This window comes from Mobula hypostoma, chromosome 6 (genome assembly GCF_963921235.1).
Source record: "Mobula hypostoma chromosome 6, sMobHyp1.1, whole genome shotgun sequence".
NCBI lineage: Eukaryota > Metazoa > Chordata > Chondrichthyes > Myliobatiformes > Myliobatidae > Mobula > Mobula hypostoma.
In genome coordinates this window covers 97,219,972-97,245,539 of record NC_086102.1, presented here as the reverse complement: position 1 = coordinate 97,245,539, position 25,568 = coordinate 97,219,972, and the positions used below count along the sequence as shown (strand labels likewise).

Sequence of the window (25,568 nt, the reverse complement as noted above, 5' to 3'; positions counted from 1 at the left end):
TATAAAGAAGGGAAAGATAAAAAACTTATTCTAGTGCTTTTCTTTATTTTTACTTTCTCTGACTGAAGCCTCTCTTCGCAGCAGCCTCAAAGATCTAAAGCCTCAATATCACCACTCTGACTCTGACCACTCAGACGATGGGCACTGCGATGATGGCCGCTGTGCTGCTTGCCTCTGCCTTCCTTTAATTTGCTGTGCTAACCAATCGCAAATGCCGATCAGTCGATAGTCAAAGCTTCTTTTCTCTGTACCGACCCACTGCTGCCTTTTGTGCTGGGCTAGTGCACCTGATTGAAGTCCCTTCCTCTCAAAACTTCTGATGTCTGGATTGGCTGCTGGTCAAAGCTCTTTTTGTCATGTATCAAGAAATTTGCTATTTTGTGGCATTGGTACATTGCAATGCATCATAATTTAAAAAACTTTAAATTACAATAAGGCTGAGTGGGCAGCCAGTGAAATTACACCTGCTGAAGACCTATTGTGGCTATCTGCAAATTGCAGTGAGTCTAGATCCTTGTTTAGTTAAAGTCTGTCCCGAGCCTTGTGGCCCATCAGGTCGGTGCTTGTGCCGGTTTCTGTGGCGTGAAGCAACTGAGAGTACGAGACTCCCTCCCGGATAGGACGCCAGTTAATCCCCAGCATTAACCGGTACCCATTTTCAGCTGGGTGGACTGGAGCAGTGTGTGGTTAAGTGCCTTGGCTGAGACTCAAACCCATGACTTTCAGATCGTGAGCCCAATGTCCTAACCACTTGGCCACGCGTGATCCTTGTTTAGGCAAGAGTTTATTCTGGCCGTGGCCAATCTCTCAAAACACTTTGTCACCGTAGATGTGAGTGCAACTGGGTGACAGTCATTGAGATAGCTCACCCTGCTCATCTTGGGCAGTGCTCTTTTGAAGCAGCTGGGAATCTCTGATTGCAGCAGTGAGAGATTGAAGATGTCCTTGAATACACCACCAGTTGGTTAGCACAGGTTTTCAGTGCCCTACCAGGTACACAATCGGCCTAACGCCGTGTGAGGGTTCACCCTCTTGAAAGACAGAAACACGGAGTCACCAGATGCTGCAGAGATTTGCACAGGTGTAGTTATTCTCCCTTTCAAAGTGAGCATAAAAGGCATTGAACTCATCTGAAAGTGAAGCATCATGGTCACTCATGATGTTAGGTTTCACCTCCTAAGAAGTAATGGCCTACAAACCCTGCCAGAGCTGACGTGCATCTGATTCTGTCTCTCAAAATAGCTGTAAAATAGCCTTCCACTGGTCATATACCTGGACTGCTTGTACAGTTCTGGATCACTGGTCTTGAATGCACAGATCTCGCCCGCAGTAGATTACGAATCTCCTGCTTCATCAATGGCTTTTGGTAATTTCTCAAAGTCACAAGCTCGTCCACACAGGTCATGATGAAGTTGGTGACAATGGGGGTATTCATTCAGAGTCAAAGATGAGTTCCTGAATGTTGTCCAGTCCACTGACTCAAAGCAGTCCTACAAGTACCGCTCTGCCTCCTTTGATATCTTCTTGGTTCACACCACTGGTGCTGTGGTCTTTAGTCTCTGCCTATACACTGGGAGTAGAAGTAGAGTCAGGTTATCAGAGTGTGGGTGTGGGATTCCACAATAAATGTTCTTGATGGTGATATAACTGGTCAAGTGTGTTAGCTCCTCTGTATGTAGCTGTTCATAGACTTCTTCAAACTGGACTAGTTGAAATCCCCTGCATCAGGGTAGCCTGTTTCATGACTGCTGATTACGGTACTCAGCTCGTCCAGAACCTGTCTGACGTTGGCCTGAGGTGGAAGGTACCTCTATCACAATGATGGCGGAAAACTTCCTTGGCAGAGAGTGGTGAACTTCAGAATCAGCTTTATTATCACCTGCATGTGTTGTGAAATTTGTTAACCTTGCAGCAGCAGTTCAATGCAATACATGATACTATAGAAAGAAAAAAATAAATAAGCAAATCAGTTATAGTAAGTAACTTGGGCCGGCTCCCCCACCGGACTTAGTCTGGTGAGGAGGGTGTGAGGACACCCAGCAGGACTGAAAAAAACAAGACCTGACAAAGGGCGGATGAGCTCCTTGTGAGCCAACGGCCATCTTCCGTGGAAGAGATTAAAGCCTCACCATGTATCTACAAATCGTATGCTATGCACTTAGTTAGAAGAGACATGATGAACTTGGGCACTGCATCGTGTGCCTGGACCTGCCCAAGGCCTCCGCTTAAGGAAGGGCCGATCTCGAAGAAGCGGCCGTGGCTGGAGGCCGACAAGGCCTCGGGCTCGATTTCGGCGGGGGTGGCGGTGGGCAGTGCCAAGGTGGTCAGCGAGATCAAACTGGAGGAGAGGCTATAGTCGGTGCTGTCACAAGACCGAAGAAGATGGAGGTGCATAGCCGCCAACCCCGGATTCGGGACGACACCCACTGACTGACTGACTGACTGATATGTGCATATGATTAAAAATGGTGCAAAAACAGAAATAATATATATTTTAACAAAAAAAAGTGAGATGGTGTTCATGGATTCAATGTCTATTTAGGAATTGGATGGCAGAGGGGAAGAAGGTGTTCCTGAATTGCTGAGTGTGTGCCTTCAGGCTTCTGTACCTCCTTCCTGACAGTAACAATAAGAAGAGGGCATGCTCTGGATGATGGGGTCCTTAATAATGGATATCGCCTTTCTGCGGCATCGCTCCTTGAAGATGTCTTGCATACTAAGGATGCTGGTACCCAAGATGAAGCTGATTAATTTTACAACTTTCTGTAGTTTTCGGTCCTGTGCAGCAGCCCCTCCCGCCCTCACCACCCCGCCGTACCAGACAATGATGCAGCTTATCAGAATTCTCTCCTTGATACATCGAGAGAAGTTTTCAAGTGTTTTAGATGACTCCTAATGAAATATATGTTGCTGCTGTTTTGCCTTCTTTATAGCTGTGTCGATATGTTGGGACCAGTCAAGAACCTGAAATTACTCATTCTCTCCACTTCTGATCCCTCTATGAGGGATCCTTTGTCTTATCCACAAGAAGTCCACAATTGCTCTTTGTTCTTATTGATGTTGAGCGTAAGGTTGTTGCTGCGACACCACAACTAGCTGGTATATCTCACAACTGTACACCCTCTCATTTCCATTGCAACATTCCCTTTCATGGAAAGAGGTGAGGCCAAATGATCGCTTATATTCAATAACTTAATAATGAAAGAGATCAAGGGGTATTGGCAGAAAGCAGGAGCAGTGTACTGATTTTGGATGATTAGCCATGATATTAACTGGCAGAGCAGACTTGAAGGGCTCAATGCTCTACTGTTTTCTATGTCTGAGATGCTTTATTATATTGAATTGCTTTGTAAGTACAAGCTTTGTATGTGTAACATTCAGACTGATTCTTCTGGGATGGATTAGTTGCTTACTTTTTTCAAGAGCTCAATGGACCATTTCATGAAGAAAAACTAATGTACCTAATTCAAATAGCACATGCAACTAACTTTTGTAGCTGTTTGAATTCTTCCATCAGCAATTGATTTATTATTTACTGTCTTTTACAGGTTTCCTTTCATAGTTTTTATTGCAGCCAGCAAAAACATCAGAAGTTGCTTAATAAATCACTTTTATTTTTAAAAGTAAGCAGAAGGTGCATGGGAAGGCATGTAGGAATGCCACCAATCCCAGGATTACCTTAACGTTCCATGGCATTCTGACAGTACTCTGGGAATGCCTTCACCTGAAGGATAACAGCAGTTGAAAAAATCATTCATCTCCCATTCTTAAGGGCAACTCAGGATGGATAATAAATACTGGTCTGAACTTGATCAGATGCCCTAATTTTGTTCAAACTACTGTTTTCATCTAATGTAAGTAATTTGGTTTGGCTGGCCACTTCCAGATATTGCCTTCAAACTTGTTTTCTCCTGTTTTTGTTTTAACTAAGGTTTAAGGTTGAAAGTTGTTTTAATTTACTGAAAGGGTTCCCACTAGTGCAAATCCACACAATCTGATGTCTACCAGCATCCCCTTGTTTTTATTTAATGCTATAATAGCTGAAAATAACGGGTGGCCAGCTATTCTCAAGGTCAGTGGTAATATTATGCAACATTTTATGGAGTGTTCAAACAATGCCTTTTTAACCTTAAGTTTGACTTAGTGTATAATAGTGCAGCTATCAGGTTCATTTGAGTAAGCTTGAAAGTCAGATTTGTTAACCTACTTTTTAAAAATTTTGAGTTACTGTATGCGTTTAGCAGGTGCATTAATAACTCTCAAACTCCCCTGGCTCTAGGTTAGACCTGTAAATTGATTTTGATAATGATTAATATCATTTCTGAAAATTAGAAGTTTTTAGTATAAAATAGGACAAATTATAATTGATCTTTTTTTAAAAATAATTTGTTTCAAATTGTTTAGGGACTTGTTGGATCTTCTGGATTGCTTTCAGTCTTTAGCTTGCGGCAAAATCAACAGCAGCAAAGGAACCTTTCCTTGCACGAATACCTGAATATTCGATTACTGGAGGATGCTGGTATCTCTGTACCAATGGGGAAAGTTGCCTCTACGCCACAAGAGGCATATGATGCAGCCAAAGTAATTGGTATGTTGATGACCGCTGCATTTAGTTTGAAACTTCTGATCGCTTTCAAACAGTGGTGCTTTCTAAATTGATGTAAATTTGAATCTGGATGATACTGATACCAACATTACCAAGTCTTTCACTATTCTGGAATTTAAAAAAAAATGTCAGAGAATGATTTGGAGTCATTTTACCAACATGTACCATAACAGAGCAATAGAATGCAAAAAGTTAAAATATTCCATAAGGTGCATGTCAGACTGGGAACGACCGCAAAACAAATTTTCCTGTATCTTAATTTGTATTTCTCATCAAAAATCTATAAAACAAAATGCCTAAAATTAGCCGCACTGATTAGAACTAAATAAAAAGGTTTAAGAGAGCTCTTCAAGTAGTGTCGTAGATATTGGTGCTGACAAAATAACGTGAAAGTTTACTCAGCTTGATTTTCTTGTCATGCTTTTGCAGCAAAAATTAAACAGGATGCCAAATTTACAGCTTTGATTTAATTTAATTTTATTAAGTTGATTAACTCCAAAACATATTTTGACACCTTGAGCTGATTGGATTAAAATAATCTAACAGTTTGAATATGACTGCAAGTTAGTTAAAGTTAAGATAGAGAATAACATTGCAAAAAAATCTCAAAGAACAGGAATTCTGCAGATGCTGGAAATTCAAGCAACATAGATACTGCCTGGCCTGCTGCATTCACCAGCAACTTTGATGTGTGTTGCAAAACAATCTCAACCAGGTTTTGAAGCACAGTAAGATAATTTGGCCTAGGAAACTATATTTATCGAAATGATTCTCTGCAACCTTCCTAGAAGTCAACAAGGCAAAAGGTGACCAAGGCAGCCCTGAGATATTATCTTTTTTCTCAAAAGTATTTTTACTTTAAGTCAAGTCAAGTCAAGTCACTTTTTATTGTCATTTCGACCATAACTGCTGGTACAGTACACAGTAAAAATGAGACAATGTTTTTCAGGACCATGGTGCTGCATGAACAATACAAAAACTACGCTGAACGATGTAAAGCAACACAAAACTACACTAGACTACAAACCTACCCAGGACTGCATAAAGTGCACAAAACAGTGCAGGCATTTACAATAAATAGTAAACAAGACAATATGCACAGTAAAGGGCAGTAGGTTGGTATCAGTCCAGGCTCTGGATATTGAGGAGTCTGATGGCTTGGGGGAAGAAACTGTTACATAGTCTGATCGTGAGAGCCAGAATACTTTGGTGCCTTTTGGCAGATGGCAGTAGGGAGAAGAGTTTGTATGAGGGGTGTGTGTATTTGCTTTACAGATGTAGCATGTGGTGTAAATGTCTGTAATGGCGGGAAGAGAGACCCCGATGATCTTCTCAGCTGACCTCACTATCCGCTGCAGGGTCTTGCGATCCGAGATGGTGCAATTTCCGAACCAGGCAGTGATGTAGCTGCTTAGGATGCTCTCAATACAACCTCTGTAGAATGTGGTGAGGATGGGGGGGGGGTGGGAGATGGACTTTTCTCAGCCTTTGCAGAAAGTAGAGACGCTGCTGGGCTTTCTTTGCTATGGAGCTGGTGTTGAGGAACCAGCTGAGATTCTCCGCCAGGTGAACACCAAGAAATTTGGTACTCTTAACGATCTCTACGGAGGAGTCGTTGATGTTCAGCGGAGAATGGTTGCTCTGTGTCCTCCTGAAGTCAACAACCATCTCTTTTGTTTTGTTCACATTCAGAGACAGGTTGTTGGCTCTGCACCAGTCCGTTAGCCACTGCACCTCCTGTCTGTATGCTGACTCATTGTTCTTGCTGATTGCGAATGTAGTCAGTGCATTTTCCTGCAGAACATCACTAGTCACAGGCAGCCAATCATGCTCAGAAAGCTGAAAGACCTAAAGGTACATAAGCCACCCAGACCAGATCGTTTTATTCCTAGTCACTGTCTCCTGTCAATCAGCCAATGCTCTAACCATACCAGTAACTTTCCTGTAATACCATGGGCTATTAACTTTGTAAGGATCCTCATCTGTGGCACCTTGTCAAAGGTCCTTTTAAAGTCCAAATATACAGCATCCTCTTTAATTATTCTACTTGTAATCTCCCCAAAGAATTCCAACAGGTTCATCAAGCAAGATTTCCCCTTAAGGAAATCATGCTGACATTGTCCTGTCTTATCCTGTGTCTCCAAGTACTCCATCACCTCATCCTTAACAATTAACTTCAACAACTTTCCAACCACCAAGGTCAGATGAACTGGTCTGTAATTTCCTTTCTGCTTTCTTTCTCGTTTCTTAAAGAGTGGTGTGACATTTGCAATTTTCCAGTCCTTTGGCACCATGCCAGAGTCCAGAGATTTTTGAAAGATCATTACATATGTCTCCACAATCTCTACTGCTACCACTTTCAGAACCCTAGGGTGCAGTTCATCTGGTCTGGATGACTTATGTACCTTTAGGTCTTTCAGCTTTTTGAGCATGATCTGCCTGTAATGGTAACTGCATTCACTTCTCTTCCCTCACACCCTTCAACATCTGGCGTACTACTAGTGTCTTCTAAGTGAAGACTGATGCAAAGTACTCATTTCGTTCATCTGCCTTCTCCTTGCCCACCATTATTATTTCTCTGGCCTCATTTTCTAGCGGTCCTATATCCACTCATCTCTCTTTTTTTACATACTTAAAAACAAGTTTTTACTATCTGCTTTGATATTGTTTGTTAGGTTGCTTTCATATTTCATCTTTTCCCTTCTAATGATTCTCTTAGTCACTCTCTTTTAGGTTTTTAAAAGCTTCCCAAGCCTCTATTTTCCTGCTAATTTTTGCTTGATTGTATGCCCTCACTTTTGCTTTTACATTAGCTTTGACTTCTCTTGTACTATTTTGCCATTTGAGTATTTCTTCATTTATGAAATACATCTATTCTGCACTTTTCTCACTTTTCCCAGAAACTCATGCCATTGTTGCTGTGTGCTGTCATCCCTGCCAACATCTCTTTCCAATTTACTTTGGCCAACTCCTCTCTCATGCCACTGTAATTTCCTTTACTCTACTGAAATACTGCTACATCAGACTTTGCTCTGTCCCTATCAAATTTCAAGTTGAACTCAATCATATTGTAATCACTGCCTCCTAAGGGCTCTTAGCTCCCTAATTTCCTCCGGTTCACCCAATCCAGTATAGCTGATCCCCTAGTAAGCTCAATGACAAACTGCTCTAAAAAGACATCTTGTAGGCATTGAATAAACTCACTTTCTTGAGGTCCTTTTCCAAACTGATTTTCCAAATCAACCTGCATGTTGAAATCTCCCATGACTATCATAACATTGCCTTTTTGACAGACTTTTTCTATTTCCTGTTGCAATCTGTGGTCCACGTCCCAGCTACTGTCGGGAGGCCTGTATGTAACTGCCATCAAGGTCCTTTTACTCTTGTAGTTTCTTAACTCAACCCACAAGGATTCAACATCTTCCGATCCTATGCCACATCTTTCTATTGATTTGATGCCATTCTTTACTAGCAGAGCCAAGCCACTCCCTCTTCCTTCCTGTGGCATTCCCCTGAGAGGTCATCTCCCACAATAGTATCCAAAATGGTATACTTATTATTGAGCGGAATGGCCACAGGGCTGCTCTGCGCTAACTGCATATTCACAGTTCCATTTCTCCCAGCTACTGACCTCCTGCAACTTTGGGGTGACTACTTCCCTGTAACTCTAATCGATTATCTCCTCACTCTCCAGTACCAGCCGAAGGTCGTCTAGCTGCTGCCCCAGATCCCTAACACGATCTTCAAGGAGCTTCAGCTGGATCTCCATGCAAATGTAGTTCCCTTGGGGACTCGGGGACTCTGGGTCTCCCAGGACTCCAACATCTGGCATGAAGAATGCATAATAGCCATTTGCTACACGCAGTACAGTAAAAGGAAAAAAAGGGAACCTTAACAGAAACTTACCCAGAGCCAATGCCTCTTTCGAGCCGAAGCCTGACACTCTTTCACCGCTGGCCTACTCCCAACAATGGGTACCCCAGCAATGGAGATCAGTCCTGCTGAAGGGGATCGGCCTGAAATGTCAACTGTACTCTTTTCTGTAGTTGCTGCCTTGCCTGCTGAGTTCCTCTGGCATTTTGTGTGTGTTGCTTGGACTTCCAGCATCTGCAGATTTTCTCTTGTTTGTCCCTTCTGTAGTTTTATTTAACTGGCTGTGCTCTGCTCCTGCCGCTGGTTGGGCTGCCAGAATGAGCCCGAACACCCACAAAATGCTCCTTTTAAACAAGCATCACAGAACTGTGAGAAACATCCTTCCTGTGCTGTGCCGCCAGCGCTGATTGAGCCGCTGGAATGAGCCTAAACGCCCATGAATTCACTTTTAAACAAGCGTCACCGACCTGTGAGAAACCTATTTACTGTGTGCTACCACCGCTGATTGGGCTACTGGCTCCCGTCATTGATTGGGCCGCCGCTTAGCTTACTACAAAGTGGAGCATTATAACCTTAATTGTATTTTATCCATAGAGACATTTAACCACATCAAACCTATATTATGCAGATTTGGTTAACAAACAGTAGTAGGTTGGTTTGCATTACTCTCACCCATGAGAAAATGTAAAATTTTAAAAAATGTTGTTTATGCTGTATCTTGTAGTACAGTCCCAACACGCTGACCCTCACTCCCAAACAATTCTGTCAACTGTATGATCTGAGCTCTGTCTCGGTCTCGTCTAGATCCTGGTGTAAGAGGAAGCATCAATCTGAAACACAGCAATCTTTACAGCTGCTACCTGATTTGTATATTTTTAGGATTTTGTTTCAATTTCAGATTTCCAGCATGTGCAGTGTTTTTCTCTTAAAGTATTTTTTAGGTTGTTTCTCTTCTGTGGATTTAGAGAGGCGATGATGATGGCATCGAGGAAAATGGTAAAGGTTAGGGAAGGAAGGAAGAGTAATAAACATTCTTATTTTTCTCAGTTTTAGTGCTCACATCTTATTTTCTGAATAAGTAGGTGCTGGGTTAAAGTCCCACTCTCGAGTTTAGGACATAAATTTCCTTACAGTACGTGGAGTGCTTTACCTTTAGGAATATTACCATTGTTATGACTTAATATGATTCCTGAACAATATTATAGTGAGAGATGTGAGCTCACCCAGTTGTACAGAGGTTTCAGCTAATTTGATTTCCTCCTCCCCCGCCCCAAAATGACAATGGCTCCCATTGAAATGAAATCATGTTTTGATGTACTTATTAGTGAAAGACTTTAGTTTTGTTTTCTGGGCAAAATGGTATTATTAAAAGCAATACACTCTTAGACTATCTGGCATTATTTCTCTTGTTGAAATTTGCTCTACTCAATTTCTTTAGTATGTGCTTTGGAAAGTTGTGAAAGTGAAGACAATTTATTCTGTAGATGCAAATTCTTTTATCTGTTTCATCACTTGGTGCACATTATGTATGTCAATCTATTTGGAAATGTGCAATCCATAACTAAATTCCAATTTAAATTGTAAACAAGATCAAGTAATTCCCAGCTTGGATCATGGTTATTTGAGCTTGCCTGCAGGTTTGCAGTGCACTTTTACCTGTGGGAGAGTGGAATTTGTAAAGTTAGAGTGAATGACCTTGAATTTATTTACTTTTAGTCTATCTGGCGTAATGCCAGTGAGTATAAATTGTGATAAGTGATTTTTTTCGTTAATGTTTATTTTGCATTTCAATACCTGGGCTAATTATGTTAGCGAAAACGGAAAACAATAATTTTAATGGAAAGGTGCATTTGATTTTTTTTAAATTCCTGTTTAGTTTTGTGTGTTTAGTTTTGGAATTCAGCTCAGGTTCCAAAGGCTTGGCCTAGTGGTACACTGGTGTAGATTTGGTCTGCTAAAGTGGACATTCAGTATTGAACTGGGAGTTTGTTGGCATTATTGGATGGATATAAAAAGATGTCTGGTTGGAGGGGCAGGGGAGTCTTTCAAGTGTCTTTAAATTTTGTCCTAATCCAACATTTAAAATAATAAGTAACTGATCAGTGAACATATACAAATTAGCCATTGTTACCATTACACTGGAAAGAAACATAAGTCCACAGTAATGGTTCGTTTTGTTTAAAGTGCTTTAAGGTGCATTTTGAATGCCCGAGGCTATATTAGAAATGTTTTTATCTTGTGCATTTCCAGTTATTTATTTTTGTTGGTGGTGCCCAGGGAGCTTTTAACAATCAATCTGCTTGGTTGGTACAGTGTAAAATTTCCATAAGATATTATTAATCTTCAATGTACCGTGAGGAAAAAGAATTAGGAGCTGATTCCAGAACAAGGGGTCACAGTCTGAGGATAAAGGGGAAGCCTTTTAGGACCGAGATTAGGAAAAACTTCTTCACACAGAGAGTGGTGAATCTGTGGAATTCTCTGCCGCAGGAAACAGTTGAGGCCAGTTCATTGGCTATATTTAAGAGGGAGTTAGATATGGGCCTTGTGGTTAAAGGGATCAGGGGGTATGGAGGGAAGGCTGGTACAGGGTTCTGAGTTGGATGATCAGCCATGATCATACTGAATGGCGGTGCAGGCTCAAAGGACCGAATGGCCTACTCCTGCACCTATTTTCTATGTTTCTATTATTGTGGCAACTGTCCAATTTTGCACATCATGCAAAATACTGAAGGATTACAGCAGGTCAGGCAGCACCTTTAGAGGGAATGAACAGTTGGGTTGAGACATTTCATTAGGCCTGGAAAGAAAAAGGCGAAGTGACTAATATATGAAAATAAGAGGAATAACTGATGGGTGATTGGTCAATCCAGGTGAGGGGGAGAATGGTAATTATGTAAGAAGTTGGGAGGTGATAAAACCATAACACAGAAGCTGAATTAAGCCATTCTCCCCATCACTCTGCCATCCCATCGTGGCTGATTTATTAAACCTCTCAACGCTACTCTCCTGTCTTCTCGCTGTAACCTTTGACACCCTTACTAATCAAGAAACTGTCATCCTCCGTTTTAAATATACCCAATGACTTGGCCTCCATAGCTGTCTATGGCAATGAATTCCAGAAATTCATCACCCTCTGGGTAAAGAAATTCTTCTTCATCTCTGTCCTAAAGGGATGTTCTTCTATTCTGAGGCTATACCCTCTGGTCTAGTGTCCCTAATATAAGAAACATCCTCTCCACATCCCCTTTATCTAGGCCTTTTGATATTCAGTAGGTTTCAATGAGATCCCCACCCTCCCTTATTCTTTTAAATGCCAGTAAGTACAGGCCCAGAGCCATGAAATGCTTCTTGTATGTTAACCTTTCATTCCCAGGACCATTCTTGTGAACTTCTTCTGGACCCTCTCCAATGCTAGCACATCCTTTGATGGACAAGCAGTTCAAAGCTCACACTGCTCCAAATGTGGTTTGACCAGTGCCTTATAAAGAAACAGCATTACATGCTTGCTTTGTATTCTAGCCCTCTTGAAATGAGTGCCAAAGTTGCATTTGGCTTTCTTATCACCGACTCAACCTACAAGTTAACCTTTAGAAATTCTTGCATAAGGTCTTCCAAGTCCCTTTGCACCTCTGATTCCTGAATTTTCTCCCTGTTCTTCCCCTTCCTGAAGTCCACAGACAATTCCTTGGTCTTATTGACATTGAGTGCAAGGTTGTTGTTGCAATACCATTTAATCAGCTGATCCATTTTGCTCCTATAGGCTGACACATTACTATCTGAAATTCTTCCAACAGTAGCTGTGTCATTGGCATATTTATAGATGGTGTTAAGCACAGCTCAAGCCTCACAGTCGTGGGTGTAGAGAAAGCAGAACAGTGAGCTAAGCATGCAATCTGAGGTGCACCAGTGTTGATTGTCAGAGAGGAGGAAATGCTATTTTTAATCCACATTAACTCTGCTCTTCTGATGAGGAATTCAAAGAGGTTACAGAGGGAGGTACAGATGCCCAGGTTTTTGGAGCTTGTTGATTAGTACTGATGGTGTTGAATGCTGAACTGTAATCAATTAACAGCATTCTGATGTAGGTATTGATCTCTGGCTATACTCTGTCTGTCCATCCCGTAGGATGATGATGATTCCTTTCAGTCAGTTAGTGGGGTTTGATATGTGCATCCTGGAGAGGCTGTACAAACCAATCCTTGATAGGCACTGCTTGCCGCATACTTGGCAGGTGAGGCCTGGAGGGGCAACAGGGGCAGAAGCTCTGTTGTGGTGCTTCCTGTGCCTTCCCTCTGTTGCCTCGTTGAGCTTGTTCTTAGCAGTGTCCACACCTTTTCCGATGGCGTCCCTCCACTGTGAGCGATCTTGAGCCAGATCCTCCCATGTCGATGGGGCAATGTCAGCTTTCTTGAGGCTCCTGTGCAGAACATCCTTGTACCGTTGTCACTGGCCTGCTCATTTTCGGGTACCACTGGACAGTTGGCCGTACAAGATGTCCTTGGGCAGTCTTCCACCAGGCATTCTGACAACATGTCCTGCCTAGCGCAGTTGGGCTGACATCACCAAGGTTGAAACTACTGGCTTGAGAGAGGACCTTGGTATTGGAGACCTTGTCTCGCCAGGTGATCTTCGTCAGACAACGTAGGTGAAGCTGTTGCAGTTGGTCAAGCTGGCGTAAGTGTCTCTGATATGGGCACCATGTCTCACATCCGTATAACAAGGTTGATATGACAACAGCCCTGTATACCTTGCAGTAGGTGGCCAATCTGATGTTCTCACACACTGACATCATGCCTGCACCAGCTGTTCTCAAAGTTGTGGGGAGCTGCAGAAGGTATTGATATTGTCCGGGTGATCCAAGATTGACTGGAAAGCCAGTGAGATTGCTGTAGGCAAATTGCAGCAGATTGAGATCCTTGCTTCGGCAGGACTTGATTCTGCCCATGACCAACCTCTCAAAGCACTTCATCCCAGTGGATGTGAATGTAGCTGGGCCATGGTTGTTGAGGCAGCTCATTGTGCTTTCCTGGGGACTGGTATAATTGTTGCCCTTTTGAAGCAGGTGGGACTACAGCAGATGTCCTTGAACACTCCCGCCAGTTGGTTTGCACAAGCTTTCAATATCTTACCAGGTACTATCAGGGCCTGATACCTTTCATGCATTCACCCTCTCAAAAGATGCTCTGCCTCCAAGTCAGATATGATCACAAGATCACCCTTCACACAAGCAAAGTTCTATTTTTCCCTTTCAGACCATGCATAAAAGGCATTGAGCTCATTCATGATGTTAGGGTTTGTCTTGTAGGAAGTAATGACCTACAAACTCATCCAGAGCTGACGTGCATCTGATGCTGTCTCCAACTTCAATTGAAATTGTCCATTCCTTCTCGGTCCTCACCACTGGTGGTGCATTCTTTAGTATCTGCCTGTATGCTGGGAGTAGTACAGCCTGGTGATTGGATTTTCCGAAGTGTGGGCATGGGATGGCATAGTAAGTGTTCTTATTGGTGCTATAACAGTGGTCAAGTGTGTTAGCTCCTCTGGTTCCACCTGTGATATGTTGGTGGTAGTTGTTCGGAGACTTCAAGTTTGCATGGTTGAAATTCCCTGCAATTATTGGGAAAGCATCAGGCTGCATTGTTTCGTCACGTCTAATCACAGTGCTCAGCTCATCCAGTCTCTTCCTGACGTTTGCCCAGAGGTGAAATGTACATTGCTACCAGAATGACAGTGGAAGACCCCCTCGGCAGATAAAATGGATGATAATTGATGCTAGGTCACTAGGATTGAACTGCCACGTCTCTGCACCATGATGAGTTAATCATAAAACATACTCCACCTACTCTGCCCTTAAAAGAGTCAGCTGTCCTGTCGATGGATGGTAAATCCTTTGTGCTAGAGTGCTGTGTTCAAAATGGCAGGGGTTAACTATGTTTCTGTGAAACAAAGTACACAGCAGTCCCTGAGAAAAGGACATTGATCTCTCCACTCTGTTTTAGAACCTCTGCACAGAAACTCACCTGAATTATGAGTGGCCAAGAGGCATGGAGCTGTAGGTTATTTAAGAGGACTCTGAATGCAGCAATCAACTCTAAATTTTTAAAGGGTATTCTCTTCACTGTATTTAGCATTGATTATTTCTTCTTTATGCACACTATAGCTCACTGAGGCCGAGAGATGCTGTGCATAATACATCAATGCCACGGTGCAAAGCCATTAATCGTATTTCCAAATTCTGCAATTTTTGGTATATTAAGATACGGTGAAAGTCATGAGAATCCCCGAATGGTCCAGATTTTGGTAGCAGTGGAGGAAACGTGTACTCTTATGATATAATTGAGCATGTGGCTAATGCCAGGCAAACAGCAGCTATTATAAAGTGAATCATGCATGGAACTGCCCAGCCCAGTTTTTCGTGTTGTGCTAATGAATTTGGAAAGGATATAAGACCATAAGAATTTGGAGCAGAATTAGACCATTTGACCCATTGAGTTTGCACTGCCATTTCATCATGGTTGATCCATTTTCCCTCTCAACCTCAATCTCCTGACTTCTCCTCGTATCCCTTCATGACCTGACTAATCAAGAAAATGTCAAGCTTATGGCGGTGTGCTACACACAGCGCTAGAATAACCACACGGAGTCGGTGAGTTGGAGTTGCGATAAAAGAGATTTATTCAAACTTCGCGGCCTGCTTTAAAGCCTTCCCATTCCCGCCCTCCCTGGGGCGGGACTGCTGTGGGGAATGCATATTCCCAGACTCTTTCCGCGAGCGGGATTTTCCCCCTGCTGGTGAAGATGGCCTGGCGCCCTTTCTGGGGCCGGCCCTCTGCCTGCGCACGCTGTTTCGTGAGCCGGTTCGCTTGTGTAGAAAGTGGGTCACCACAAGCTATGCCTTAAATGCACCTGGCCTCCACAGCCGCCTGTGGCAATGAATTCCACAGATTCACCACTCTCTGACTAAAGAAATTCCTCCTCATCTCCATTCTACCTGGAGGTGCCACTATTCCAAGGCTGTGTCCTCTGGTCTTAGACTCCCCCACCAGAGGAAACATTCTCTCCACGTCCACTCTATTGAGGCCTTCCAATATTCGATAGGTTTCAATGAGGTCATCCTCATCTGAATTTCAGTAAATACAGGCTCAGAGCCATCAAATGACAAGCCATTCAAATCCTGGAATTAGAAACATAGAAACATAGAAAATAGGTGCAGGAGTAGGCCATTCGGCCCTTCGAGCCTGCACCGCCATTTATTATGATCATAAAACATAAACATAAGAAATAGGTGCAAGAGTAGGCCATTCGGCCCTTCGAGCCTGCACCGCCATTTATTATGATCATGGCTGATCATCCAACTCAGAACCCCGCCCCAGCCTTCCCTCCATACCCCCTGACCCCCGTAGCCACAAGGGCCATATCTAACTCCCTCTTAAATATAGCCAATGAACTGGCCTCAACAGTTTCCTGTGGCAGAGAATTCCACAGATTCACCACTCTCTGTGTGAAGAAGTTTTTCCTAATCTCGGTCCTAAAAGGCTTCCCCTCTATCCTCAAACTGTGACCCCTCGTTCTGGACTTCCCCAACATCGGGAACAATCTTCCTGCATCCAGCCTGTCCAATCTCTTTAGGATCTTATACGTTTCAATCAGATCCCCCCTCAATCTTCTAAATTCCAACGAGTACAAGCCCAGTTCATCCAGTCTTTCTTCATATGAAAGTCCTGCCATCCCAGGAATCAATCTGGTGAACCTTCTTTGTACTCCCTCTATGGCAAAGATGTCTTTCCTCAGATTAGGGGACCAAAACTGCACACAATACTCCAGGTGTGGTCTCACCAAGGCCTTGTACAACTGCAGTAGTACCTCCCTGCTCCTGTACTCGAATCCTCTCGCTATAAATGCCAGCATACCATTCGCCTTTTTCACCGCCTGCTGTACCTGCATGCCCACTTTCAATGACTAGTGTATAATGACACCCAGGTCTCGTTGCACCTCCCCTTTTCCTAATCGGCCACCATTCAGATAATAATCTGTTTTCCTATTTTTGCCACCAAAGTGGATAACTTCACATTTATCCACATTAAATTGCATCTGCCATGAATTTGCCCACTCACCCAACCTATCCAAGTCACCCTGCATCCTCTTAGCATCCTCCTCACTGCTAACACTGCCACCCAGCTTCGTGTCATCCGCAAACTTGGAGATGCTGCATTTAATTCCCTCATCCAAGTCATTAATATATATTGTAAACAACTGGGGTCCCAGCACTGAGCCTTGCGGTACCCCACCAGTCACCGCCTGCCATTCTGAAAAGGTCCCGTTTATTCCCACTCTTTGCTTCCTGTCTGCTAACCAATTCTCCACCCACACCAATACCTTACCCCCAATACCGTGTGCTTTAAGTTTGCACACTAATCTCCTGTGTGGGACCTTGTCAAAAGCCTTTTGAAAATCCAAATATACCACATCCACTGGTTCTCCCCTATCCACTCTGCTAGTTACATCCTCAAAAAATTCTATGAGATCCGTCAGACATGATGTTCCTTTCACAAATCCATGCTGACTTTGTCCGATCATTCATGGCTGATCATCCAACTCAGAACCCCGCCCCAGCCTTCCCTCCATACCCCCTGACTCCCGTAGCCACAAGGGCCATATCTAACTCCGTCTTAAATATAGCCAATGAACTGGCCTCAACTGTTTCCTGTGGCAGAGAATTCCACAGATTCACCACTCAGTTATTTTTGTTAACCTCCTTTGAACCCTCTCCAATGTCAGCACATCCTTTAGCGGCCCAAAACTCCTCACAATACTCTGTAAGGCCTCACCAGTGTTTATTTATAAAGACTCAAAATTACATTTTTGTGTATCTTGCAAGATCTAATATATAGATGTCTCTTACTCAGTTTGCACCTAAAAGATGTGCAAAAATAGGTTAATTTTTATATTCATATCTAAAGCACTGCCCTTTTTTAATCAGTCTTAATCTGCAACTCAGGATTGAGAGTGACTCAGTTGATTTGGTTGGGCTCTGAAGTAGCAATGGGGGGGAGGGGCAATGTTTGATCTTTGTACTCTTTCATAGATGGGGCAGGAGGTATATTGGTATTCTCTCCAGTGCCTTGTGGTGCTTGCTGTATGTAATCCACATTTCTGAAACATAAGTGAGGGCAGAGTTAGATTGAGTTCCATACTGGGATCAGGGTCTTTATCTTCAAGCATTCCTTTCCTCTGACAGCTAAAATGTGTGCTAGCACAACTGAAGGTGATGGGGAGCTTCATTGTCAACAACTGCCTCCACTAAAGGGGTTATCAACATGTGGGGAGTAATCAATATTTGCCAGGGGGAAAATATTGTACACCTTAATTGCACAATGGCAGTGTTGTATCTCGGGCAGGTTGTTAAGAGATCCTGTGTATTTTGGATGTTAATTACACAGTCAGTTGTCATGTACAGTATATTTCAATGATAGTTTTGTATACATAAGCTTCGTTTGTATATTACAACTTAATGTCTGAAGTTGGGTGGTCTTGGTTCTAGAGTGATAATATTGTGGATTAGATGAATTCTGGAATATCTTGCTTCACACCAGTAGGTGAAAGGCAGTAGTATAGCATGAAAGGTTGAGGAAAGTGTTGAGGCAATAATATAGAGTTGGTTGACAACAGTTACGATTGGGTCTCTTGTGGAGCAATTATTTGAGCTCATGGAGTGCATGCTATCTTGAAACAAATTTAAGACGGAGGTGAAGTTTTCGATGGCAGAAAAATTTTGAGGATATTCAACAGTTGTTCCCAATTGGCAGAGAGTCAAAAAATTTTGAAATCTAAAAAGTTCATGTTTTGTTGTTGATTCTGATCTGTGCATTCTTTTTTGACATTATAGCCTGGTACTTTTAGATAGATGGAATACATACTGCAGTTTGTGATACTTTTAGGTACTTGAGAAGGTGGTATGGGTGGACTGGCGGTGATATTCACTGCGGTAGTCAGCCCTTTGTGGTTATGGTAATTGGATTTATCTACTTTCTTTGAAAAAGGTCAGTTTGATTGATATTCTTTTGAAATGGGTTTCAGAAACCAGTACAGAGAGTTCTTCAACAAGGGGACCTTTCAGCCTTTCAGACAACATGACAGCAATCTGTCCCCCCCCAGTCAGTTGCTAAAGCAGTGGTCCCCAACCACCATGCAAAGCATGTGCTACCGGGCTGCAAGGAAACAATATGATTTGGCGATATGAAATGATATGAGTCAGCTGCACCTTTCCTCATTCCCTGTCATGCCCACTGTTCAACTTGAATGCACGCGAGGTCATCAGTGACCGAAGATGCAAATGACCCAAGATGTGCAAAGGAATGGGTCCGTGACCCATTTGTGAATATCCCTGGTGAATCATCCATGTCAGCGCGGGAAGAAGATCAACTCCTCGAGCTTGCAAATGACAGTGGGCTGAAAAGTATGTTTGACATAACATCTCTGCCAGCATTCTGGATCAAAGTCAAGGCTGAATATCCTGAGATAGCCATGAAAACACTGAAAACGTTGCTTCCATTTCCAACATCATATCGCTGCGAAGCGGAGTTTTCTGCAGTGAATGCAACGAAAACTAAATTGCGGAATAGGCTGGACATAAGGAACCCCCTTCGAGTATCGCTGTCTCCCATCAGCCCTCGATGGGACCATCTTGTTGCAGGAAAACAAGCCCAGGGCTCCCACTGATTCAGCGATATTGGTGTGTTGCAATGATTTTATATATTCATACGAGGAAAATATACTATCATGCAGGTGAGAAACTGCTAGAAAGTTCAGCAGTCTAATGAACAAGGAGGCAATTAAAATAGAGAAGGAGTATGGCGCGAGCTGAGACATGAGCTGGGAAGTCACCATGGTAACAGCTCAGAGCGGTTGAGCTAATGGACGCTGGAATTTTGGATGGATTATAAAAGTTGATCCTTTGGTCTGATAACGGCAGAGGAGACACGACACAAGAGAACTGCGGAAGTTACCCGAGAAACCACTGGTGGAGTTTAAGACCACCACGAGGGTGGAGGCCATGGACCTATTAATTTCGACCTGTGATTATCAGTGCAGGTAAGAGCTTGCCTGTGGAGGTCTGCTGGTGGTGAACCCGTGCCGTGGGTTAGTAGACCGTTCCCTAGAAGGGGCTCTGTCCATCTGTGTCTGTGTGGTGGTCACACGAAGTGACTCTGAAGACTTCGGAAGCAAGAACAACTAAAGCTGCCAACTTGAACATCAACCCAATTAGCTTTGTCTCTCTCTATCAATTCAACTCGACACAACACAAAGTGAACCGAACTGCTTAAACTTATCTGACACTGTAAGACTGATATCTACCTCCTGGACTATTACTTTTTTGTATCCACACACACATTTACAGATATATATATATATATAATTTTGTCATAGACCCTGTGACGGGTTGAAAAGTTCCAACGGAAATGGAACACACCTGGAGTCTGGTTTACTGTAAAGTAAGAGTATATTTATTACTACTACGAATTAATATTATTAAACCGAATAATGCAATACAGGGTCTGTGTGTGTGTGTGTGTGTGTATATAGATATGTATATAATGTATATAGAAAGGAAGTAATCCGATGATTACAAAATTATTGTTTAGTTTTACCTCCAGTCCACTCCCTATCCCATTCCCTGCTGCAGTTTATCAGGTATAAGTGGCACCACTAATCAAACTGTTCTGACAGAATGGCACCACAAGACCATTGATTATAAGTGGAGTTCTCTTGCAGCTCAAAATGTTAGCATAATATCCATACTGATTTGCGTACTTAGAGTCTACGCATCTGAAAACAGAAGTGCCCAAAGTGTGAAGTGCTTGTTTCTATCCTCTATAAGTATTCATATCAATACTGACATAAAAAAATGGCACAAATGACACAATGAATCTAATAAGAATCAGGTTTATTATCACTGATATCAGTCATGAAATTTGTTTACAGCAGCAGCAGTAGAGTGTAAAACAAAAATTACTGTATAAGTTGTTCCTAAAATGTCAGGCTCCTATACCGCTTCCTAAATAGTAGTAATGTGAAGAGGGCATGTCCTGGATGGCAAGGGTCTTTAATGGTGAATGCCTTCTTGACATCCACTATTAGCCCATATGTTATAGAGCAGATTTAGGTTATTTGGCCCATCGAGTCCACTCTGCCATTTCATCAAGGTTTTCCTCTCAACCCCAATCTACTGCCTTCTCCCCATATCCCTTCATGACCTGACTAATCAAGAATCTATCTATACCTCGCTTGTGCCTGTGATGGAACTGGCTGAGTCTAGAATTCTTACTTACGATTGCAGCCTCTTGCAGTCCAATGGACTGGAACCTCCAAATCACACACCAAATCTTGTCACACTCCTTAATGTAGCAGAGCCTTCTTCATGATTGCACCAATAGGTTGGGTGCAAGATAGATCCACTGAGATGTTGTTGGTCAGGAACTTGAAGCTGCACACCCTTTTCACTGATGACCCCCAATGAGGACTGGTGTGTGTACTCCCGATTTCACCTTCCTGAAGTAAATAATCAATTCCTTGATCATTCTGATGTTGAATGCAAGGTTATTCTGACACCACTCAACCAATCTATCTCACTCATGTATGCCTTCTTATTGCCATTTGGGACTCTGCTAACAGTTGACTCATCACCAAATTTATAGATGGCATTTAAGTTGTGCATAGCCACACAGTCAAGAATGTAGAGTAGAGCAGTGGGTTAAGCACACATACTTGAGGTGCACCAGATTTGTAACTAAGAAGATGTCACTACACATCCCCACTGAATATTGCCTCCCAATGAGGAGGTCAACGACTTCATAAGAGGCTCATGTTTTAGAGCTTGTTGATTAGTACTGAGGGAATGGTATTGTTGAATGCCAAGCTATAATTGATAAACAGCTCTTCCTTCAGTTAGTCCTGACGAAGGGTCTCGGCCTGAAACGTCGACCGTATCTCTTCTTAGAGATGCTGCCTGGCCTACTGCGTTCACCAGCAACTTTGATGTGTGTTGATTGATAAACAGCAGACAGAATCATGTTATGCTGATATCTAGGTGAAAGCCAAGTGGTGAGATTGCATCTGCTGTCAAATTATTGTGGTAGTAATTCTAGCCATGATCACTGCTGAAAGCATTTCATCATAGAGCTTTCTTGTAAAAAGGCCAGAGTCTCTGCTCATGTACATGTGAATCAGCTATCGGTGGGCTTCAAGATATTCCAAATTCCGTAGAGAGCCTTTAGCACAGGGGCCCCCAACCTTTATTGCACTGCGGACTGGATTAATATTGACAATATTCTTGTGGACTGGCCAACTGGGAGGAGGGGAAGGGGGTGTCAATCACGACCAGAATATAGGTGATAAGTCAACTATAAGTCACTTATAAGTGGCCAATACACTCAATTTCGTTTCTAACTGGGTTTATCTAACGAATTTAATATTAAACACACAGCCACACAGGGCAGAATTCCTGTTGTTTGCATATTTTCCTCGCATGAATATAATGATAAGTCAATTATAACAGTGGTCCCCAGCCTCTGGGCTGTGGACCGATACATTGCCGTGAAGAATGCAGCGGTGCAGCAGTGGCCGGAACGCACCCAACACATCTTTAAGAAAAAAGCCGAAATAAACAAGCTAATTAATTAGGTGCCACGCGGCACGTAAATGTCGGCCCAGATCAGAGGCGACACAGTCGGCTTCCTTAATTTAATATCATTAAATTGAATGATACAATACAGGTTATAAACTATTACGTATATATATCCGTAAATGTGTGTGTGGATACAAAAAATAATACTCCAGGAGGTAGATATCAGTCTTACGGTCTCAGGTAAGTTTAAGCAGTTCGGTTCACTTCATGTTGTGTCGAGTTGAATTGATGGAGAGAGACAGAGTTAATTGAGTTGATGTTGAAGTTGGCAGCTTTAGTTGTTCTTGCTTCCGAAGTCTTCAGAGTCACTTCCTGTGACCCCCACACAGACACAGATGGATAGAGCCCCTTCTAGGGAACGGTCTACTAACCCATGGCACGGGTTCACCACCAGCAGACCCCCACAGGCAAGCTCTTTACTGCACTAGTAATCACAGGTCAAAATTAATCGGTCCGTGGCCTCCACCTTCGTGGTGGTCTTAAACTCCACCAGTGGTTTCTTGGGTAGCTTCCGCAGATCTCTTGTGTCGTGTCTCCTCTGCCGTTATCAGACCGAAGGATCAATTTTTATAATCCATCCAAAATTCCAGCGTCTGTTAGCTCAACCGCTTTGAGCTATTACCATGGTGATTTCTCAGCTCGCGCTGTACTCTCTTTTAATTGCCTCCTTGTTCATTAGACTGCTGAACTTTCTAGCAGTTTCTCACCTGCGTGAAACCTTCCCCCTTTTGGAAAAATTTTGGTCTTCGAGATTGTTGGTGTTAAAGAAGGTATAGAGGGGGATAATCCAATAAAATTTTTTCAAAGGTCGATCCCGGAAAATTTGCAAATGGAAGAGGGAAATCGGTCAATTGAAATTGAACGGGCACATAGAGCTCTAAGATCAAAACCACAACACGACCAAAATCCACGATCAATTTTAATAAAATGTTTAAGGTTTCAAGATAAAGAAAGGATTCTACAAGCGGCTGCCTAAGCTGCCAAGAATAGGAAAGGGCCATTGATGATAGAAGGGAACAATATTTTTTTCTACCCTGACATAAGTTATGAACTTTTGAAGACAAGGAAGAAATTCAACCCAGTGGAACAACGTCCTATGGGATCATGGTTATCAGTTTATACTGCGCTATCCTGCAACATTGAAGATTTTTTTGGCTGAGGAAGAAAAAAAAATTAATGATTATCTGTTGCTGTTGTTTCAGTTCCAAGTGGTTAATTTTACTGTCTATGTTCTCCAAAACACTAGCATTCTTGAGTCGAGCTGAAACTAGACACTGCTCATTACACTCCCAAGTTATCTCTGGGCTTGTCTTTGCAGCTGGTCGTGACCCCAACTGATACGGATTTAGAATCAAAATAAGGTTTGATTAGGGTTACATGCACTAATTGAGTGGTCTTCCTTCTACCAGGTGTCCTGATAACATAGTTCAGCTCATCAATTTTCCTCATTATTTCGTAAGGTCCACTAAATTGAGCCTGGAGAGGGTTATTCTTCAAGGGAAACAAAACCAAGACCTTATCTCCAACCTCATAGCTTCGCTCCTTCGCCTGTCTGTCATACCAGCGCTTCATATCAGCCTGGGAGTCTTGGAGATTGTGTTTCGCAAGGTCACAAGCCCTGCTCAGCCTGTCTCGAAACTCTAAGACATAATCCAATACACCAATTCGCACTTCCATATCAGACCATTGCTCTCTCAGTAAGGTCAAAGGTCCTCGAGGCCTATGACTGAACCCCAACGATTCCTGGATCGAATCTCTTATTGCAAATAGGAGTAAAGGTATACTCTCATCCCAATGTTTTTCATTTTCCATACAGCACGTTTTAATCATGGTTTTGAGGGTAGAGTGAAACCTCCCTGGGATTGGGGTTGGTATGCCGTGGACAAAATTTGTTTCGCTCCCAGTTCTGTAACTATCTGTTGGAATATACCCGATGTAAAATTACTGCCCTGATCCGATTGTATCTCCTTGGGCAGACCCACTAACGTGAAGAACTTAATAAGTGCCTTCACCACTGTTTTAGCCTTTATGTTCCTGAGGGGTATTGCTTCTGGGAACCTAGAGGCCGCGCACATAATGGTTAACAAGTATTGGTGGCCACCTGCAGACTTTGGCATTGGGCCAACACAATCCACAATGACCCTGGAGAAACGTTCGCCAAAAGCTGGTATGGGGCAAAGTGGCGCTTTTGGGATAGTCTGATTTGTTTTCCCTACCACTTGACATGTGTGACAAGTTTTACAAAAAACCGCCACATCCTTATCAGACCATTTCATCCTTAGAAACAGCTATCTCTTTTAAAACTGCAAGCTCAGGATCCCTATCCTGCTCTTCCACAAGCTTCCACGTAGACAATGACAAACCCACTCTTATCTGCCTCACTACCTGGGTCCTGGTCGAATACAGATGGTAGAAAAGTTTCAGATAAGTCAGTAGGATCCGTACCCCTGTTTTCGCTATCTTGGGCACCTGACCCCTCCCATCCAGAGTGCTTCACTTCTGCAGCCTTCCTTGTCATACTTCTTGTGACCGCGCATGCGGGATAAAGTTCACTGTCTGCGCTTGTCTCAATAACAGCAGGCCAGCTTGTTATCTGTAACCCTGGGTATACATCTTTTCCTGCCAGGTCATTTTCCAACAAGACGTCCACGTTAGCTATCGGTAATTTAGGCTGTATCCCTATCTCAACTTGTTCAGACACTAAGTCACATTTCAAAATTATTTTGTGCAAAGGCACAACCTCTGCTTCCCTGCTAATACCTTCCAGAATATTCACTTAGTCCGTTTTTGTCTCATCACCAAATTCTAAGACATCACTTAATATCGGTGACTGAAAGGCTCCAGTATCGCACCAGATTCTCACTGGAACTAGGAGTGACCCCTCCTTCACAGACACAAAACCCTTGATAATAAACCACTTAATCCCCTCCTGAACTTGGCCAGACCCCACCTTCCTTCGTGTGGTCTCAGCCACTGGCGCACACGCGTCGGGGGTTTTCCCCTTCTCCTTTCTCATTTCTTTCTTCCGAATAAGACAGTTAGACGCCACATGGCCAAGCTTTCTGCAGTAGTAACAGGTAAAACTGGAAAATTTATTTTTGGTCGGTTTCCCCTCCTCTTTACTTCTGTCACTAGCCCCTGCCTTGTCTTCTGTTTTACTTGGTGGATTAACCTGGTAACTCTTCTGATAACCCTTGCTCAGGAAAAACCCAATCTTGTGAGTCAGGGCAAGCTCATCCACTAACCTAGCAGCCGTGGAAAGAGTCTCAAACTTTTTCTCTTCTAAGTATGGCCATATCTCACTTGGGACACACTCTTTAAATTCCTCGATTAGCATCAGCTGTCTCACTTTGTGGTAGTCCTCGTCTACCTCTTTCGAGGCACACCACCGATCAAAGTACC

At 42.9% G+C, this 25,568-nt stretch overlaps 1 protein-coding gene across 6 annotated transcripts in view; it reads left to right on the top strand.

Annotated features, from left to right (window-relative positions):
• Positions 1-25,568, top strand: part of LOC134348228 (succinate--CoA ligase [ADP-forming] subunit beta, mitochondrial-like) — a 191,129-nt gene that overhangs the window by 8,977 nt on the left and 156,584 nt on the right. For all 6 annotated transcript variants that reach the window (XR_010018378.1, XM_063051292.1, XM_063051291.1 and 3 more), the window contains exon 2: positions 4,405-4,588. Coding sequence is in view for 5 of the 6 variants with exons in the window: in XM_063051292.1 (XP_062907362.1) it covers positions 4,405-4,588 (184 nt within the window). In the remaining variant the exon portion in view is untranslated. The remainder of the gene's footprint in view (positions 1-4,404; positions 4,589-25,568) is intronic.